Genomic DNA, 21,530 nt, shown 5'->3' with positions numbered 1-21,530 from the left:
TCTCCGGTAGCAAGTGGTGCGGTCCCATCCATGCATTGTGTGGCCAGAGCTTCAGCCGGTCTTCTTTGACTAGTCGGACCCTCTGCACTAAGCTGGTTTAAGACACTGGGTAGCAGCCCTGTCAGCTGCTTCCTCTCAGCGTGGCCTGTGATGGTGAAAGCGTTCGCTGCTCCCATGCCTGGACTTTCGGGTTGTGGGAAGGGATCATGGTTCCTTGGTTGTGAACTTACTCACTTCTTCAATACCAGAGATATTGTTTACCCCTAACTTCTATAAGGAGAACTAAGGTTTGGGTCCCTGGGCGGCTCAGTCGGTTAAGCCTCTGCCTTCAGCTCAGATCATGATTCCAGGGTCCTGGGATTGAGTCTCTCATCGGGCTCCCTGTCCAGTGGGGAGTCTGCTTCTCCTTCTGCCCCTGCCCCACCCCACTCATGCTCTCTCATGCTCTCTCTCTCAAATATATAAATAAAATCTTTAAACAAAAGAAAGAGAGAGAGAACTAAGGTTTTATCATCTGCTGTCGCCATTCTATGAGCCATCTTCTTCCAGCCAGCTGTTCCTTTTCTACCAATGCGCACCTGGGCTTGCAGTCTGGTGCGTTTCTCCTGGTTCATGATAGTTTATCTTATCTTGGTGGAGCGGAAATGGGACTAGAGTTGGCACTCAGGGGTCTCAGTCAAACCAACTGAGATTAGGTGCATGCATAAGTGGACGCAAGGTGGCAGCCAGAACTCTATTTCTTTATATAGAATTTCTTTTAGGATAACACTTTAGATGTTTTGCAGCAGTGGTTCTTCATGTGTGGTTCCTGGACCAGAGAGCATCAGCATCCCCCTGGGGAAATTGTTAAAAAGGCAAATTCTTAGGCAGCCAATCCAGACCAAATAAATCAGAAACTCTGGGAATGGGGTCCTGGGATCTGTGTTTTGACAAATCCTCTAGGTGATTCTGGTGCAGGCTGAAGTGTGAGAACCACCGAGTGAGTTCAAGGAATTTAACAACCATGAGGTTGTTTGAAGCGGTCAAAAGAACAATGCACTCTTAATAGAGTTCTCCTGTGGAATGAGGAGAAGCGAATTGTCTCCAAATTTGAAGAAAATAGAAAGCGTCATTGTATAGTGGAAAGGCCAATAACTTTGGATCCAAGCATTTTGGGGTTCTAGTTCTAAGTCTGGCACTTATTGTGTAAATGTGGGCAAGACAATTAAATGGGGATTCTGTGAGGTTCTATTTTACTTACAAATTCTGCAATTCATGGTGTGAAATTAATTTATAGAAAATGTTGACTTTAGACTTCTCCCTCTCTTCTTTTTCTTTTAAATTATTTTTTTCCTTATTATGTTCAGTTAGCCAACATATTCTCACTCTCTTCTTTTTTTTTTTTTTAATTTTCAGCATAACAGTATTCATTGTTTTTGCACCACACCCAGTGCTCCATGCAATCTGTGCCCTCCCTAATACCCACCACCTGGTTCCCCCAACCTCCCACCCCCTGCCCCTTAAAAACCCTCAGGTTGTTTTTCAGAGTCCGTAGTCTCTCATGGTTCACCTCCCCTTCCAATTTCCCTTGACTCCCTTCTCCTCTCCATCTCCCCTTGTCCTCCATGTTATTTGTTATGCTCCACAAATAAGTGAAACCATATGATACTTGACTCTCTCTGTTTGACTTATTTCACTCAGCATAATCTCTTCCAGTGTGAGTGAAGCTCCAGGCCCTCCTATAATCAGCACCTGATCTACTAAGTCAACCTAATCTTTTGCCAAACCACTTCTCTAAAACTGAGGAAAGAGCACAAACAAAGGAAAAGGTAGATGAAATGCAAGCTTTTTCTTGGTGGAAAGACAGTGTAGTGTGTGAGAAAATATTCAGACTTAGAATAAAAGGTCTGGGCTTGAATCCTGGTTGGGCCATGTAATGTGAGTCAGCTTAGGGTATTACGGGAATTCTGAGTTTAGGATGAAGATTTGAGGATTATGTGACCTGCTTTACCTTCTGCACAGGCTGTTGTGAGAATCCAAATATGCATGTATTAAAACTTGAGCATAGTTCAACTCTTTGGCATTTGATTCAATAACCACTTAGAATAATGGCCAGAATGAGGTAAATGCTCAATAAATGTTAGTAGTTTTATTAATTATTTCAAAAAAAAAAAAAAAAGAACAATGCAGGGGCACCTCGGTTGCTCAGTGGGTTAAACCTCTGCCTTCAGCTCAGGTCATGATCTCAGGGTCCTGGGATTGAGCCCCACATTGGGCTCTCTGCTCAGCAGGGATCCTGCTTCCCCCGCACCTGCCTGCCTCTCTATTTGTGATCTCTGTCTGTCAAATAAATAAATAAAATCTTAAAAAAATAAAAAAAGAACAATGCAAGACGGCCTTAGCTCTCTGAGCATACCATCTGCAGGCACTCGTGGCCCCAGTAAGATCAATGTTAGCACTTACAGAGGACCCCAAAGTGTGTGCTCCCCTCATGTTTCATTAGAGCAAACAAGCAAAGGCATTTGAAGTGTCCACAAGATCAGAGCACAGTGCTGGTGGAGAGGGAAGGAGAAGGTGTTCCTTTAAGTTGCAGAGGAGGACACAAAAAGAGCACAGAAAAAGGACTTGCAAGGAAGCTTCAGTTTCTGGAAAGGGCCAGTGGGGGCGGGAGTGGGGGCCCTTCAACTAATTACTAAAGGCCAATCAGAGACCTGAGGGACCCCCATTAAGATCACAGGTCAAGTTCACACTGCCTTTCCTCCCTTCCCACTCCCTCCCCTCTTCTACTGCACCAATTGTGTTGACAACACAGGCTTTGTAGGAAACACAAAAGCTGCCTGCTCCCTGCTCGACTACTTTTCTTTTTCTTCCTCTTGGACAGATTCCCAGTGATCAAATGCAATGCTCTCAGGGGAAGCAGGCTGGCCCGGGAGCGATAAGGGGCCAATTCCCTCAGATTTGTCATTTCACGGGCAAGCTGCCACAGCCTCTACATGAAATAACCAGTGATGGATGTCCGGTCCCGTGGAAAAGCAGTTGGGCATTATCACCTGGGAGTTGACACGGAGAGGGAGGTAATAGTGGGGACACGGGCATTGGGGCTGTGACTCGCACTCGCTGGCTGGTGCATTTCCTTACCTTCTGTGTGGGTCTTAGAAATTGCAGCTGCCTGCCTCTGGAAGGCCTGGAGATTCACAACTGGGGGTTTCGGAGGCTTTGGGGGAGGAGGCCCCAGGGACTCGATGGAAGGCAGTGGTTTCGTTTTGAGAAGTTGTTGATGCTTATCAACAGACTGTTTCTCTGAGCCTGGATAAGAAAAGAAAAGCAGGTTATTACTATTTCCATTTTGTGGTTTCTCAGATGAAACTGACCAGTCCCTGCCTCAGTCTCTCTCCCCTCTAATCTATTCTCCTCCTACTGGCCAAAGTGCCCTGATAAAAACACAAGGCTGATCATGTCACCAGTCTGCTGCCCAGAGGCTGAAGCCTGTCTTCCTTGGCATGACGTCCATGTATGTACTCCAGCCTCTGGCATGTAAATACTATGTGACCCCAATCCACATTTCCAGATCCTTCTCTTACCACACTTTACCATCTTACTTTCCCAACCTTAAGCCCCAATATCTTTCACTCACACCAATGGCTTCTCAGTTCTCCAAACTGGATTTTAAAAGCCATCATATATCTAAGACTTTGTTCATGCCCTTCTTGGTTCTGGAATGTTCCCTCGCTTCTGTCTTAGAAAGCTCTGACTCATTCTTTAAGACCCTGCTCCAATGACACCTCCTCTGGGAAGCTTTCATTCATTTCAAACTCAAGATGAGAATTAATCACTTTCTGTTAGGTACCTCCATGACGACATATCATTAACACCTCTCTATCAGGGTTGTGGCATATTAGAGGGGCGAGTCCATCCTCCATCGAGTGATGGCTGCCAGCATCAAGCACGGTGCCCACTTCCGAGGAAAGGGATGGTGACTATTCCCCGAAAGGATGCTTCAAGCATTGAGGACATACAAATTACATGGGGGATCTGAAGAGGAGGATGAGTTGATCTCTGGTTTCCAGGACTCATAGCCTGGGACAAGCTTCGAGGCTAACTTTGAGGTACGTGGCACATGTGGATTTTGTGGTTTTGTGTCCTGGAATTTTCCAGGACAGTCTCAATTTCATACATTTCATCCTTCTGTACTCAGAAGCCAAACTCCAACAGAAATTCCAATATTATATACGAACATCATATCTTCCTCTTACACTGAAAATAGCACAAAACCTTATATGATCCAAACACCTTGATTTGGGGTTCATGTAATACTGCATGGACCATCTGGGCCAAAAATAAAGACATTGGCCAGTGTTTTACAAGTTCCTCAGTTCAAATTCCTCAGAGCCCTGCTGCCCTCCGGGAGCCAGGAGTGGGGAGAGGCAGGGAGGGAAGCTTCCTTCTTGCCCATCCAGCAGGGGTTACAGTAGTCAGGACCAAGCTCCTCTCTTCTTAGGTTTTAATTAGAAGTTATGGTGTCAGAAATTCCAGTCTTTATCAAATTAAGGAGACGATGTAGTGAAACTGAATGAATGATCCCTTACTAATTTGGTTTCTAATTTTTTACCAGGTGCTGTGCTAGGAGATGGACATGGGTCATCTCATTTAATCCCCTCAACAGCTCTGTCAGGCAGGCAACCCATCCTTCTTTCCCTCCTCCCATTCATCCTTCTCTCCTATCCCTTCATCAGTAACAATTTATCTACTAAAGTCCAGGCATTGTTCTAGAAGCTGGGTATAGAGTTAAGAACAAGAACAAACAAACAAAAGAATGGACAGAGCCTTGCCCTCGGGAATGTTCATTCTAATAGGAGGAGACTGATGAGAAACACACACACAAACCAGGTCATTACAGAGACCTGTCAGTTCCCTGAAAGAAAGAAAACTGGCTGATAGGAAACACTGTCAACTGCAGACGGTGAAGCAGTGGTGTTCAGATAAAGAGGTTAGAGAAGGATTATCTGAGAAAGTGTCATGTGAACTTAGACCTCAACATAGCTACAGAAAGCTCCTCTTCTGGGAAGAGGAACAGCAAATGGAAATGTTCTGAGCATCACAAAGTCTCTTCACGGAATATCAAGAGACCAAGTGTGTCCCCTCGTGAGCAAGGAGACAGGAAGCAGTAAGTGAGATGCCTAAGCAGGGCCCAGAAGGTGCAGAGCCGTGAAATCAGTAGTCAGTAGTTTAGATTCTGTTCCAAATATGGAGAGAAGCCATACATGGTTGTAAGCAGGAGATCCCTCCTCCCACCCATCTGTCCACCCATTCATTCAGGTATTCTTAATAAATAGTTTTTGAGGACCTATTGAACCTGGCCTTGGTCTTTTAGGTGCTGGGGATATGGTGATAAAGAAGGCAGTTTTGTGTGTTTTTTTTTTAAGATTTTATTTTTTTATTTGACAGACAGAGATCACAAGTAGGCAGAGAGACAGGCAGAAAGAGAGAGGTAAGCAGGCTCCCTACTGAGCAGGGAGCCCGATGTGGGGCTCGATCCCAGGACCCTGAGACCATGACCCGAGCTGAAGGCAGAGGCTTAACCCAATGAGCCACCCAGGCGCCCCAAGAAGGCAGTTTTTATCCTTATATAACTTACATTTCACCAAGGTAAACAAACAGATATGAAACAATATACTGGGTAAGGATGGGCTATAAAGAAAAAAACTGAAGCAACATAAAGAGACAGAGACTCAGGGGGGTGGGGTGGTTATTTTAGCTGGCAACTTACAACTTCCACTCATGACAGGTGATCCTCAGTAGAGGTCACGATGAAGTGAGGGAGAGAGATATCAAACACCTGGGGAAAACATGTGCCAGGCAGAGTGATCAGCAAGTGCAAAGGCCCTGGGGTGGAACTAGCTTGGTTTATCTAGGGAAAAGCAAGAAGGCCAATGTGATAGAGAAGGTAAGAGAGGTAGGAAGGGCCAGATGGCATCAGCTGGTGTAAGATGGCTTGATTTGAATTTGAGCAGGGGAGTGGTGTGACCTTATTTGTGCTTTAGAGGATCATTGTGACTGCTAGGAGGAGAATAGGGTAGGAAGGGGCAAGAGGCTGGAAGCAAATAAACCAGCTGCACCACTGTGGTCCGGGTGAGAGAGGACAGCGGTATAGATAGGACAGAGGGCAGAAATGGACCAAAGTGGAGGGATACAGAACACATTTTGGTAGTAGAACAAGGAGCTTGCTGATGGAGTGGATGCAAAAAATGAGGGGGGGAGAGGAATAGAGCATGGCTCCAGGTGTTTGGCCTGAGCAACTAGGAGGATGGTTGTGCTGTTTACCGTAAGCTGGGGCAGATTGGTGATACATCCAATTTACAGGACAGCAGAACAGGCTGTAAGAAATAAAGTAGACTGCCCAAGTTCACTCATGTTGTGAGAATCGGAGCTAGGATTCGAACCCAAGCTTGCCCAAACTGCCTTTCAATAGAATTCCAGGAGAGTAAGCACTTTACCCAAGCCTGCTCTGGCATTTGGAGCAAAATTCACCCAGATCATACACGACCATCAGCAGGCTCTAAATTAGAAAAATGCAGTGGCCCCTCCCCTGGGGCCACAGGGATTACATCTCACCTGGGGCCTGACTGGCAAGTTCACTCTCAGAGACAAGCTGGCAGGAGCCCTTCACTGGGCTCTTCTCAGGAAAAGGGTTTTCTAGGCTCTTCCTGCCACGTTGAAAAAGTAGAAAATTGGGATCTTCAGGAAAGGTAAGTGATTCTCTTTGAGCCACCAAGTGCCTCTGGGAAGGCAAGGTCTGTGTTCCTTTTATTTCCAGCATTATCTTGGGTTCCTTTGGAGGAAGCCCTCTGCTTTTCTGCTCCTCTGCATGGCAGATCCTGCAAGCGCACCTGGCAAGGAGAGAGGCTGAAGACGACTCACTTTTCTGAGATGAAAACTTCTCCCAATTCCAGAGCTTATCTTTGAAGCTATCATTCACTGTGACTCTCCTCTTGTTGGTTATCTCAGCATTTGACGGGTTCCTGTCTAACAGTGGAGAACTTTTCTGGGAATTTACTGCAGGACCAGGAGACCTTTCCAGAGGTCCTGGGGAATTTGAACATTTCTGAATCTCACTCCTCTGGGCCAGCTTTGTTTCCTGGTCTTTAAGAAGCTGGGATTCAGCACTAGAACGTAGTGGGAGTGAACTGTGGTTGGATGAGAGGGGTTTCCCATTGGCCAAAATTCTTGTTGACTGTGTGTTTCCAATGTCACCCTTTTGAGAAACACCCGCTGAGAATTTAATAGGTCCTGGAGGCAATGGCATATCAAACTTCTGAAATTTGGCTCGAAGTTCCTTGAAGTTTCTTAACCCTTCCTAAATCATCAGAGAAAAAAAAAAAAGTCTTAATATTCTAGGGAAAAAACGGTGTGGTTAGCTGACATCATCGTGCACCTAAGGGGTTCTCGGCGCAGGTGCAACACCATCCATCACTCACCTGGTAGGTGCTGTTGGCTGGTGATGCAATGGCCTATGTAAGATACAACAAAAATAAACACTTCCGATATGTTTAACTTCTTCACAACATGTAACAAATACTTATAAAGGAGACAATATTGATCATTGCAGATAAATCCCTTGATAAAAATTTTTGATGGTGACTTATTGCCTACACAAGTAAGTTCTACACAAGGAACAGCATGGAGGACATTAGGAGAAGGAAAGGAAAAGTGAAGTGAGGGAAATCAGAGGGGGAGACAAACCATGAGAGACTGTGGACTCCAAGAAACACACTGAGGGTTTTAGAGGGGAGGGGGGTGGGGGGATGGGTGAGCCCGGTGATGGGCATTAAGGAGGGCACGGATTGCATGGAGCACTGGGTGTTATACGCAAACAATGAATCACAGAACACTACATCAAAAACTAATGATGTATTGTATGGTGACTAACATACATTAATACACAATATTACACTATACACATATATATTACAATAATATACAATAATACACTAATACATTTTTTAAAAATTTTGTTGTAACATAACAACAAAATTTAAAAAAAAATAAATGTATTAGTATCTTTTAAAAAAGTAAGTTCTAGGGGCTCCTGGGTGGCTCAGTGAGTTAAAGCCTCTGCCTTCAGCTCAGGTCATGATCCCGGGGTCCTGGGATCGAGCCCCGCATCTGGCTCTCTGCTCAGCGGGGGGCCTGCTTCCTCCTCTATCTGTCTGCCTCTCTGCCTACTTGTGATCTCTCTCTGTCAAATAAATAAATAAAATCTTTAAAAAAAAAAAAAGTAAGTTCTAACCCTCTTAGTACAGCATTCAAAGTTCTTCATCATCTTGTGGAGTTCCTGTCTCCAATCACAGCCCAACACAACTACCCTTAAACCAAACAGGATTATTTACCATTTTCTAGAAATCTGTATTCTCCACCAACCTGACTTTGCTTAAGTGTTCTTACTTCACAAAATGCACCCTCTGTCTCCTTGTCGATTGGTTTCTTGCAACTTTGGTGCCCACCTTTCTCCATGCAGATTTTCCCGGGGGGTTGACAGGTAGAGCTAACTTCTTCCCTGTCTCCTCATGCTTCCATAGCTCTATATAACTTGGCTGTTGAATTTAACTTTGGAACTAGACAAATACTGACTCTGTTCTTTATCATCTAGGCAAATTCTCTGGGAGATATGATAATACCTCTCAGTGCAGTCTCATGATAAACAGTTTTCAAGTAGTAGAAGGGTTAGGGCTAATATATGCGAAGGGTCAATCACAATGCCAGTAAGCCCGTGATGAACTAGAGCTATTTTGAAGAGGCTAGCTGATCCTTTTTGTATTTTTGACTCCCCTTGGGAGAGTGTGCTCTACCTTCTAAATTTAGTATGAATTCAGTAATGGAAAATGGTGGTAGGAATAGCAGCCCAACCCTTGGGGCTGAGGACAGATGTGCCCGGACTTACACAGGGAGTTGGTGGTCTGGGCAAGTAGGATTGTGCCTGACTCCTGCTCAGAGCTGTTCCTGCTGCTCCCCTTTTCTCTTACTAAGTCTGATTTAGTTTCGTAAGCACATTTTGTCATCCTTCGTCTCCCCAGGAGCTAGGAAGGGGTGGAGGTAGAGTGTGAGGACAGCTAATAGAGCCATTTCGAAGAGAGCGACTGTCTTCTCCTGGTCGTCTTACAGGGCTGAGTTTCATGTAGACAGACAATCCACACCAGTCACTTCTCATTTTGTCATCTGAGGGAATGCCGGGTGACCTTTTCTCACCGTGTTTACAGTTGACTCACACCTGTGCTCTGAAGATCCAGGGAGGGAGGGAAATTGAAGAAGCATGAAGCAGGTGTCTGGGAGCTTTCTTATATGCTCTCTCTCCCAGTCCGCCTGCCCGCCCTTCCCCACCTCTTGCTCAAACACACACACACACACACACACACACACACACACACACACACACACACTTATAGTATTTTTCCCTCCATGAATAGCTAAGTCTAGATTTCTTGCATGTATTTCAACCAGAGGTCAAATTAATTCAACTATCCTTTCTCTCCCCTGATGTGAGGGAAGCCAGCATTGGGCATGGAAGCAGGAGATCCAAGCATGAGGCTCTGCTTCCCCATTTTCTAGTTATGCACCTTGGGCAATTCACTTTACTTCCCTGAGCCTTCTTTTCCTCACTATAAAATGGAACCATTCTAACCATTCAAGGTTATTATAAGGATCAAGGCAAAGAGCTATGCATACCTCAGTGGTCCATACTTTTAAAACTGTGGTTAAGATATGCCTAATCTAAAATTCACCATCTTAACCATTTTATGCATACAATTCAGTGGTGTTAAGGGCACTCACATTGTTGCAAATATCCAGAAAACTTTTTGTCTTGCAAAAAAAACCTCCACAGCCATTACACAATAATTCTCCACTCTCCCTACTGTCTACCCCCAGCAACCACCATTCTACTTTCTGTCTCTATGATTTTTTTTTAAAGATTCTATTTATTTATTTGACAGAGAGAGAGAGAGAGAGAGAGAGAGCAAGAAAGGAAATACAAGCAGGGGGAGTAGGAGAGGAGAAGCAGACTCCCCACTGAGTAGGGAGCCCGATGTGGAGCTCAATCCTTGGACCCTGAGATCATGACCTGAACCGAAGGCAGCAGCTTAAAAACTGAGCCACCCAGGCACCCCTCTGTCTCTATGATTTTGACTACTCCAAGTACCTCATATAAATGGAATCATATAATAATTGTCTTTTTGTGTCTGGCTTATTTCTCTTAGAATACTGTCCTCAAGGTTCATTCATGTTGTGGCATGTGGCAAAATTTTCTCCTTTTTAAGGCTGAATAATAGTATTTTTATATATTTTCCTACATTTGTATGTATCTACCTATTAGATCTATCTATCTAATCTACCACAATTTGCTTATCCATTCATCTATTGGTGGAGGCTTGTCTTGCTTCCACCTTTTAGGTATTTTAAATAACACTCTTATGAAGATGGATATGCAAATCTTTCTTTGAAACTCTGCTTCCAATGCTTTTGGGTGTTTGCCCAGAAGTAGAATTACTGAGTCATATGGTAATTCCATGTTCATTTATTTTTGAGCAACCACCATACTGTTTCCCATAACAGCTGTACCATCTCACATTACTCCTAACAGTACATAGTATTCCAACTGCTCTACCTTCTCGTAACATAGTATTTTTACAGCAGCCATCACATAGGTGTGATGTGCTCAGCAGTTAATATTTTTAAGGGAATGTAAGGATGATTGAAAGGAATATAATGATGATAAGGTCACTTAGCCAAATGAACCATTCAGGCGCCCCACTGATGTCAACTCTTAAGGAGCCCGCTAGCCTGTCACTTCTTCATGCCATGGTCCCTGCCTCTGAGTCCTCCTCATGCATTGCAATGACCCGTGGTCTCCTCGTTGTCTGTCTGCTTCTACTCTGGGTCCCTCCAATCCACCACTTACCCAGCTATTAGACAAAGTGGATTAAAAAACACACATCTGATCAGGTCTGTCCCTTGTTTGAAGTTCTTCAATGTGGCTTCCCCAAAGCTTTCACATCAATGTAAACTCTTTTGCTTACACATAATGCCCTTCCAAATCCCAACTCTGTTCATTTCGGCCATGATAGCTGGCCCTTCCCCAACATGCTTTCTTCCTTCTGGCCTCATTGAATTAGCCATGTTCTCCCACCTATTCTGCTTTTTCATGCCTGGGCCTTTGAGTGTACTATTTCTTCTGCCTGGAAAGCCCATCTCTCTCCCAAATTCTGAAATTAGCACTTTCCTGCTTATTCACAGTTTAACTCACGTCACCTCAAATTGTTCATTGGTTTCCTGCTATGTCCAGGTATGAGGGTTACCATGATGCTTAAGTGTTCCTGAACTTCCAGAGCTAGTGGAACGAAGGAGAAGACACAACCTGATCACTTTCCTATAGGAGAGACAGTTATCAGATACACAGTGTGACATCTGTGAGAACATGGAGAATGGGTCATGAGGCCAGTGGGGGTGCAGAGAAGGCTCCCTAAAGATGACTCAGCTGGAAGAGGCAGGTAAGTGAAGGTGGCAGGAAAGGTGACCCCGACATCAAGAAGAGCAGAAACAGAGAAGGCTTGGCAGTGTGAAGCAGCATGGTGTAGACCGGAATAAGCAAGCCCATGTTGCTGAAGCCCCAGTGTTCAGAATGGAAGGCTGGAGAAGAAAGTCAAGGGCAAGTCTCCATAAAGTAATTGGGCTTAATCTTCAGAGTTGATGTAGAGCTACTGATGAGTTTGACACAGGGCTAGGACAGACTTTGACTTAAACTTCATGCATATTAGAGACCAGGAACAAATTAGGAGACAACTCGAAGGGCCAAGTACAAATGATGAAAGATGGGACTTGGCAGTGTTGGTAGGAATGGAGAAGAGAAATGTGCAGGGGGTGGTATGAGCCAGACCCAGAGAGGGGAGGGAGGACTCCAGGATGATCCCGGGTTTCTAAATTGGGAGAGAAGATGGATGTTGGTCCCTGAAACTAAGACTAAGGACAGAAAGAAGATAAAAGTACTGGGGAAAGATGATCAGCCCAGTTCTGAATGTGGTTTACCTTCTTAGGGAAGCCATCTAACAGGTAGTTAGTTATGTATGGGAATCTTTGGGGGGTTAGAAATTTAAATTGGTAGTTATTTATTTCTTGGTGAGCACAAAGCTTAAAAATATGAACCTTGGAGTCCAGCTGCCTAAGTTTAAGTTCCTGTCCTGCCGTTAATTGTCTTTAGGACACTGAGCAAGTGACCTAATATCTCTGCATTTGTTGCCTTCTCTGGGTTAGTGACGATACCCTACTTCATAGGGTTGTTGTGGTCGGTAGAGTGATGGCCCCTTAAAGAAGGCCACATCCTAACTCCTGAAATCTGTTAATGTCACCTTGCAAGCCAGAAGGGACTCTGTGGGCATAATTAAGTTAAGAATCTTCAGATGGGAAGATGATCCTCGACTATCTGGGTGGGCCCAATGTAATCAGAAGGGCCCTTACAAGTGGGATGCAAGAGACAAGGAGGTGGGTCAATGAAACAAAGATGAGGGAATGGGGGTTGAAGATGCTGTGTGCTGGTTTGGAAGACGGAGGAAGGGTCCAGAAGCCATAATGCAGGTAACCTCCAGGAGCTGGAAAAGGCAAGGAAACAGGTTCTTCCCTAGAGTCTCCAGAAGGAATACTGTCCTGCCAATGCCTTGATTTTAGACAACAGTAAGATGATAATCTTGTTCTGTTTTAAACTACTCAATTTGTGGTCACTTGGTACAGCAGAACTATGCTGGAAATGAATACAACTGTTAGGAGGATTCAATTATTAAGTACTCATAAAGCAATCAGAAGGCAATAATAGGTGCCCACTAAATTTTAACTCTGGCTATTCTGTGTGGTTGTCGAGACCACAGGGCTAGATGGGATCACTTAGGAGAATCTGTCCTGGCATCAGAGCCAAGGGACAACGGCAGAGGGCAAGAAAAAAGTCTGAGCAGACACAAAGAGGTTGGAGTTAATCAAGAGAGTAAGAGAAGGGGTGGACAGTATTAATGAGAAATGAGTGCCTAGCAGTGGTGTAGCAGAGAGGTTCTAAGAAGATAAAGATGGGGGGTGGGTGCCTGGGTGACTCAGATAGTTAGGCACCTGCCTTCGGCTCAGGTCATGATCCCAGGGTCCTAGGATCAAGCCCCGCATTGGGTTCCCAGCTCAGTCCACTTCTCTGTCTCTCTCCCCACTGTTTGCCCTGCTTGTGCTCTCTCACTCTCTCTGTCAAATAAATAAATAAAATCTTAAAAAAAAAAAAAAAAAAGAAGAAGATAAAGATGGAAAGATGTCTGGTGGACTCGGTCAAGTTGGAAACCATTACAGGGACATCGCCAAAGAATGTCACTGCAGCAGCCAAAGTGCAGGGGGCCCCCAGAGTGAAGGGAGGGGAGGGAAAAATAAATGACTAACTTTTTTGCTTTTAGGAAGCTGGCATGACCAAAGAAGGAGAGGGGATAATTAGAATGGGATTTGGGGTCAACGGAAGGTTTTGATTAATTTTTCTTTCTAGCGAATCTTCCCCTAAGCCAGATCCTGGAATGCTAAGAACTACACTTCCCAGGAGCTCTTTCGGCTAGAACTCTGTCAAGCAGAGGCATTCAGGGAGGAGTGGGGGATGAGCGGGGGAGGGGATTGCAGCTCACAGGAGAGCAGATCTCTGGAGAGCAGCTAGAGATGCTCCTATGTTGGGCAGAGGGAAGCATCCCAAATGTGTTCCTACTGGAATAATCCCATATAGATGTGGGACTTCTCCCTTACCCACAGCATATAAGCTCCTCCCCAGCCCCTCTGGAAATTCCTAAAATAACCTATCATAAACCCCTTTCTGCTCAAACTGGTAACACCATATTTGGTTGTATCCAACAAAAAACACTGAGCAATACATTCTGGTTTTTCCTCATAGCACCTATCAGCACCCGACCTACGGCTTATCTCCCTCCATCAGGTTGTAAGCTCCCTGAGGACAGGAGCCTTGTCAGGACCGTTCAGTGCCTTAACACCAGTGCCTGGAAGCATATTTGGCCCATAGCAGGTGCTCAGTAAAAATTTGGTGAATGAATGAATCCTTGATGGACAAATCCTTCAACAACCCTTCAAGATGGGGACAGTGGCTTATTTATCTTTGTACCCCCATTACTAGCGCTGGGCCTCACAAAATGTTTGGTGAATTAATTGGTGAATGAACACTTAGAAAAATTAGCAGGTTCATGTAATTCATGAGCTGTAACTATACAGAATTTTTTTGGTTTTTTTTTTTTTTTTTTTGCTAAGGGCAGCTTAGAAGGCTCACAGAAACAAATTCTCTAGTTGCTGTAACAGCAGAAGATGACCCTGAAAACAGCCCTGAAGACAGCCTGGGCACTTGAGATCTAGACTGGGAGCACTTCAAATACCTCATCAGGGAGGCAAAGGCCAAAACAATCTCAGAGATGTTGTGGGAACAACCTGAGATAAAAGATAGGGGTGTCCTCTAAACACAAAGGGTTTATCTCTTTGATATGGAAATTGACCAAGGAGGTAGCAACCAGCCAAGATACAAAGATATTGCTATTTTAGACACATGGGGAGGCCAGTGTGAAAGTTACAAGCCTGAATGTTGGTTCTTTAAATGCAGTATTATTATATTTACATGAATATATTTAGCCCAACTAGGGGACAAGACTCCATCAGACACATGTCTCTCATTCAATATTTATTTTATACAAATCTAAGAAACGATAACAAAAGTAGGCATTTATGCCTAGTTCTCACACACATGCGTGCACACACACACACACACACACTTAATATGACGTTACCATGTGCCAGGCTCTATTCTAAGCACTTAACTCATTTAAGCCTTATGTCTAGCCCAATGTTTTCCTAAGATACAGACCAGAATATTGAGGCACTGAAAGCCCACAAAACCTGTCCAAGTTCACAGCAAGGAATGGTCAAAGCTGGGATTCAAACTCACACAATCTGGGTCCAGAACCCATGCTATATCCTGGACTCCTTAAAGCCAAGAATTTGTTGGTGTCTTCAGAATTTTTTTTTTTTGCAAAAAAATTTTTTTTAGAAACAAACTAATATTTGATCAAAAGAATATACATACTGTACTATTAGCTTCCTGGGAAGTCTTTTTCTACTTTGCCAGTTTCAGAGAATTGATAACTATACTTTTTCTCCTATCCCTATCATCCTTATTAACGACTCTTATGTATAATCTCTACAGTAACCCTACAGAGCTATTGTTATTGCCCCATTTTACAGATGGGTGGATAGGTACACAGAAATTGAGAAACTTGCCCTAGTTTACAGAGTTAGAAGTTAGGAATCTGAATCCAAGTCTGTTTGGTTGTAGAACTGTTCTTCCCTCTTCTGCTAATATGCTTTATAAATTAACCTCTAATTTACAATTCTTCTGTTATCTCAGAGACATTTCATAATCAGTTTTGCCTATGTCACACTTACTTTAGAAATGATATAACAAATGTACCTCTAATCATATTTCTTAAAAAACAAATAATAATTCCAGGAACCAATCTGCGTTTGCCTTTAAAACACTCTCTCCATAAATAAATAAATAAGTAAATCCAAAAAGTGATACACTTTCTCAAGGCATTTTGTTATTTATACAGAGATGAGCAAAACATTGGATCTAATGCAAAGCTCTAATGGGATTTTAAAAATTTCTTAATGTTCTAGGATGTCGTGACTGTGTGTCTTGCATTTTCAAGGTAGTTCTGACTTAACATAATTTAAAGGTGATACGAAGATGTAGAACCAGGCAACAAAATACAATTCCGTGCTACACCCTTTCAAAATAGATCTGCAAATGAGAATCCCACGTTCTGACTCCCGGGTTAGAAAAGAGTACAGAAAGCTGCTACACCCTCCCTGGAGTTTCCTGTCTTGGCAGTCTCTGTCATAAAATATACACAAAATAAGTTCCACAGAGAGGAGACACTGTTTCGATGCATTTTTCTTGATTTAAGGACAAAAAAGTGACTCATTTCTGAATGTCTGCAAATTGCTGAATATTGTCTTCCTGGAGGGCTGGACAATGGCAGCATCCATGGCCAGTGTTTACCATACACTGCACATTCTTCCCCTGATAAGCAAATGAAAGAGCCTTAAGGAAAAATGCAGACTCAAAATCCAAAGCCCAGAGAAAGGCAGCAGAAGCTAAGAAATTATGAGCGCAGAAAAAGAGGCAGTAATAGCTATCAAACCTTTCCTAAGATGGAAAGAAAGAAAAGTCGATTAAGAATAGCATCTGAGTCATCCTTCATGAATAAAAGAGCTTCGATCCAACCTTCACTACTACAAGAGCTATAATGATGGCAAAACGGCCTATGTTCCTGGTACCAGTGATTAATTCCAAAGCCCCCAAGGAAGGGGTGGGAACAAGAGAGCAGAGAAGGACTGTCTGAATCCTCCCACCCGCCCTCTGAACAGACACAGGATAGAAACGTTATAATCTTCCCTCGTAAAGGTGTAAGAATCAATAATTTCCTACCCCATTTCCTATCAGGCCAAATTAGTACTTTTCATTCTTCCGTTTATATATGGGCAGGAGTCCCAGCTCTGCTAGATGTGTGACTCTGAGCAAACTACTGAATCTCTCTGCATCTGTAGAATGGGGCTAATGATGCCCACCACCTATCAGGTTTCAGTTCCCAGGCCTCTCAAAGCCTCATGAGCGTCTGGCCCCTGACAGGTGTTCTTGGTAAGCCTGCTTCTCCTCTAGTGGTGACCTCCACCCTGCATGTCAGGAAGGAAAGATCTAGAGCTCCCCAGGCTACCCGTAAAATCCCTCCTTGTCCAACTGTGACGATGCCCACTGCTGACTTTCTGAGCAGCCCCCTATGTCCTGCGTGGTCCTAATAAAACCACCAAGCCCCCCTCCCCACAACACCCCCTGAATCACTGTTAGAGCTGCCTGAAGCCCCCACTTCTTACTAGTGGGCACTGGTAAACCAAGGACTCCTGCTTCCCTAAAGCAACAGCCACCATGCCTCCCACCTCTGTTACCCTGGTCATCACCAGAAAGCCAAGTTAGTCCATTAACAAAGAGCCCCATCTCCCATATGCCTCTTTAATGCCCCCAATGGAGCCCATTTCTCACCCTTCCCTCCCCTCCCAACACTTCCATGTAACTGTGTGAAACTCAGTCAGTGGTTAGCAAAATCGCTAATGTTCTCCACCTCTTTGCTCTAACTCAAACTCACACCTCCCCTCCAGACCCAGCTTCCCCTGATGCTCTCCCAAGCATGGTTTTAGTTTTCTACACCCTCTACCCCTGAGCCAGGGTGTTGGGGGAGGAGGGGTGATGAAGTGTTCTCTTAGCTCCTCGCTGTGGCTTCTGCATCATTTCTTCTTCACAGACACCAACTCCTACTAATGGTATACCCACCAAACCCACTGCTCCCTACTGGAGAGGTCTCTAATATTCCTGGCCACTATCCTTCATTTACTGAAGTTTTTAGCGCCCATCACACTCCTTTCCCGCTAGTACCACTCCCAGGACAGTGAACAGATTTAGAATCCATATAGATAACCTTCCCAACAGGATGGTTTCATTCCTAATGATCTTGTCTCTCCCCCGTCTCAGCCGCCATTCAGCATGCATCCATCTTAGTCTTTGTCATTATCAATAAGTGGACCATCTCCAGTACATCAATTTCAAGGACCCAACTCTTGGATCACCATCCCGTCTCTCACCCACTTGCCTCTTCCGGTACCCCGGCTCTAGAAGATCGCTGGTTCCACCAAATGAATCCCTGGGCCTCAATACTTCTTCCCTGGCTAGTCTCTCCTGTAGCCTAAAATGTCACCCTTCTCAGACCTCATTTGGTAATATTCTTGGGTCTGGCTGTGCCTTGGAATGTCCTGGGAATTTCTGAACCTGCCCCCTTGAAAGAGAATCCCCGGGGAGTCCCTATTTCCTGAATCACCTGGAGGGCCTACTGTATGGTTAGCTCAGCACCCGGTCCAAGGAATGGACTGGGAAACGTGTCTTACAGCGCCTCAGCGGCATATCTCTTACAGCCGCATGCCTCTCACCACTTCCCAGGTCCCACTGCAATTACTCAAGTAGATGCCCCCATCTTCCCCCAACAGTCCGTGAACTCTTTGAAGGCAGGTAGAAAAACACACTTATCTTTGCAGAGCTCATGGGCCCCAGAATGAACATTTACTCTTAGTAAGTACTCAATATTTGCCAAACTAGCACTGAATAAAACAAATGAATGGATTTCTGGGAGTAATGCCCTAGAGGGAATGTTCTTTCAAAGGTTATGGAGGGGTGGGGAGTGCGGGGGCATGGGTGAGACTGGAGGTGGGTATTAAGGAGGGCACATATTGCACGGGGCACTGGGTGTGGTGCATAAACAATGTATCTTGGAACACTGAAAAAATAAAATTAAATTAAAAAAAGAAAAACAAACAAACAACAATGAAAACAAACAAAGGGCTATCTGAAGAAACCTACAGATGAAATCCATGCGAAGGATGTATCTAAAAGGCTGATTGGAGCCCATCCTCCTCTGTTAAAACCTTTGGATGGGCCCCCATCATCTTGATGGCAAATTAGTCTGTTGCCATACACATAAGGCCCCTTGATCTTTTCCTGCCTCCATCTCCAGCTTCAGCTCCCACCGCTTCCCGCCTCTAGCTCACCCCTTCAGTAAAACTGACTGGCCCCTGTGCATTTGCTCCTGCTGTTCCCTCTTCCTGAAATGCCTTTTCCATACCTAGTTGCCTGGCTAAACTTATTCATCTTCAGAGATTCGGCTGAGCTATCAACCCCTCCCAGGAGCTTTTTCCAGTACTCAGGCTGGGCTAACAATACCTGCTCCCTTCTCTATAGAGCTCTTCATTTAATCATCCATGGTCTGCCTTCCCCAAACCCCACTTATATGGCTATCCCCCGGGTGTGGACCAGACTGCATTCTTTCCCACTCACGTTTCTGTCACTACACCTAGGTCCACGGCATGTAGATGACAATATTTTTGAATTGAACTGAGTTGATGAGAAAGCACTGGATGCATTTATGGGCAGAGGGAATGGTGGAGAAATTAGAAGAAGTGCTTGATAAAAGAATATGAAAAGTGCGCTGAACCCGGAGTGTGCTACATCTTATTATGTTAGCATCTTTCCAAACCTCGTGCACAGCAATGTGCAGACTCCATCTCGATTACTGCCTGTCCTTACCATGGGCTTCAGAGCTGCGCCCCCACAGAGCAGGACGAAACCCAAGATCCGGTTTGCTTAGGTCTGATAAAGGAAAGGATATTTTCAACTTTTCATGTTTATGGGCCTCGCTCCTGAGCCCCTAGGGTGGCTATACTTGAACATTTACCAAGGTTAAAATGACTCCGCAAAACCTCAAAGCATGGGCTCTATTTCTGCCCTGACTCACGCTGTACATCTGCTTCGTTAAAAAAATAACCAAAAAGGAACATTCCAAACATAAAGATAAGAGAAAAGCTCCCTGATTCCCAGAGGATTAAAGTCATATAGCCTTGCACATGCTGAAAGCATGAAGTCTGTAACTTTCTGGAATATCTTTGGTCAGGATGATTTGTAACTCTTTATGTAAAAACAAACAAAAACAAGACACATCAATAACCTTGCACCAAGTGTTCCTTCCTTGGCGCTTCCTCTTCTTTGTTAAGATTGAGTATCCTGGGCTATCCTAACTTGGGCTCAAATGCACCTTTTTTCCTTTTGCTTTAAAATTTTTAACAAGGTTGGTTCCTTTTGCATCAACATTCTATATGGTTAATGAGTGTCTGAGCTAAGGTTAGAGAACTCAGCCCTGATGCCCAAAGCCTGAGTGGTTCTGTTTTGTTATTTTTTATTGTCATTGTTGTTTTGAATAAACCTCTTTCTTTGCAGTAACTTTAGGTTTAAAGAGAAGCTGCAGAGAGGATCCCCTGCAGCCTCATCCAGGTGGCTAGTATGACGCCCAAGCGGTTTCGTGTGGCACCGAGGACAGGGGTCAGGGACATTAAAATGAACTCTGCTATGGCACACCTTTTCTCCTGGGACAAGTCTTCATTCACTCACTCCCAAATGGATCCAGCAATCATTTGCTCTGTGCCTACAACGAGTCATGCAAATGAGTGAGACACATAGGCCTTGGCATGATGGGGTCCACAGTCTTACGGAAAAGCCAGACAAGGAAACAGACAATAACGGCTGTGACAGGACAGCACTGGGTGCAGGCAGTGGGGGAAACCGAACTGGGCTTGGGGGGGCACAGAGACCTTCCCAGAGAAAGCCAGATGTGGAAAACAGGTGGGGGCGCACGACAGGTAGGAGACATTTGTGAGACCTGAGGCCGGAGAGAGGGTGGCAAGTATGGGCTTCCCAAGTGGGCCTGTGGCTAGACGGTGAGATGGGGAAGGAGAGAATCGGGCTCCACCTGAAAGGCCCCACAAGCCATTAAAAAAAGACTTTTCAACACACATTCACATTTTCTGGTTCAAAACACCGTCACAGAATGTACAGGGAGAGGGTGAATTAGTAATCGGTATTCTACAGCTTCCAAATTCCCTCAATCAAGACACTAAACCCTCAAGCACAGTGGAAACAAAAGGGAAGGGGGTATTTAGAAAATCCTCAATATCTCAAAAACAAACAAAAAACCACAGTGGGTTCCATATTGCTTTAAGATTTGAAAATGTTGCTGACCAATGGCATTTTATGGTGGGGGTAAGGGTCTCCGAGGAAAGCTGGGTTATACATTCTCAGATGCTAAGTTCAAAATGCAGCTCTCAGCAAAAGGGCTCCCGTTGGACCTGGTTAGCAGACAGAGGATAAGGTCCTCAGGTCAGAATGGACGATCTCTGCACACCGGCCCCTCTTCGAGCTACCCCATTACTGGCCTCCCATCACATTCCCTTCTGCTCGGTTTGGCGCTGCCACTTGGGGCAAGAACCAGGAGGCTTCCCTTGAAACCTGCTGCCAGCAAGTTGGAATAAGTTGAATACAGTGTCATTTGAAGGGGCTTCCTGCCCTCTGCATTTCCCTCTCGGGCTCCAGACGGAATGGCCACTCGGTGTCCTCGGGGTTCATGACAGTTTTATTTAAAGTGCAATTTACTGAAAGCTGAAAAGTGAAGGGCTGGAGAACTTTGTTGAGCTACTTTACTGCCTTCACCCCACTCCAGCTTATGATGGAAACCCCTTAGCCAGCAGGGCCATTTTAATTTCTTAGGTTTGTTTTTCATGTTAAAGTCCCAGTTGCATGAAGCAACAATCAAAGAATTCAAAGACACCATCCCAAAGGCAAGTGGGACAGTTTTACAGGTGTTAGATGTTTTTCTTTCCTTTACGTAGGTTCCACATCCAGCCTGGAACCCAGTGCAGGGCTTGGACTCAGGACCCTGGGATCAAGACCTAAGCTGAGATCAAGAACTGGATGCTTAAACGACTGAGCCCCCCAGATGCCCCTCATTTTGGTTTTTTAAATAAGAGAAAGCAGCTTCTGTCTGGTCTCCTGTCTGTTCAGCAACTTC

At 44.7% G+C, this 21,530-nt stretch overlaps 1 protein-coding gene across 4 annotated transcripts in view; it reads right to left on the bottom strand.

Annotated features, from left to right (window-relative positions):
• The window catches only part of FYB2 (FYN binding protein 2), a gene marked incomplete at its 5' end in the record, with an annotated part of 126,743 nt that overhangs the window by 90,962 nt on the left and 14,251 nt on the right, over window positions 1-21,530 (bottom strand). For all 4 annotated transcript variants that reach the window (XR_013966651.1, XM_080800485.1, XM_080800484.1 and 1 more), the window contains 2 exons: window positions 3,118-3,285; window positions 6,592-7,333. Coding sequence is in view for 3 of the 4 variants with exons in the window: in XM_080800485.1 (XP_080656611.1) it covers window positions 3,118-3,285; window positions 6,592-7,333 (910 nt within the window). The remainder of the gene's footprint in view (window positions 1-3,117; window positions 3,286-6,591; window positions 7,334-21,530) is intronic.

The sequence above is a fragment of the Martes martes genome (genome assembly GCF_963455335.1).
Source record: "Martes martes genome assembly, chromosome: 4".
NCBI lineage: Eukaryota > Metazoa > Chordata > Mammalia > Carnivora > Mustelidae > Martes > Martes martes.
Note: the sequence above shows the minus strand (reverse complement) of the source record. Positions and strands in the feature narration are given on the sequence as shown.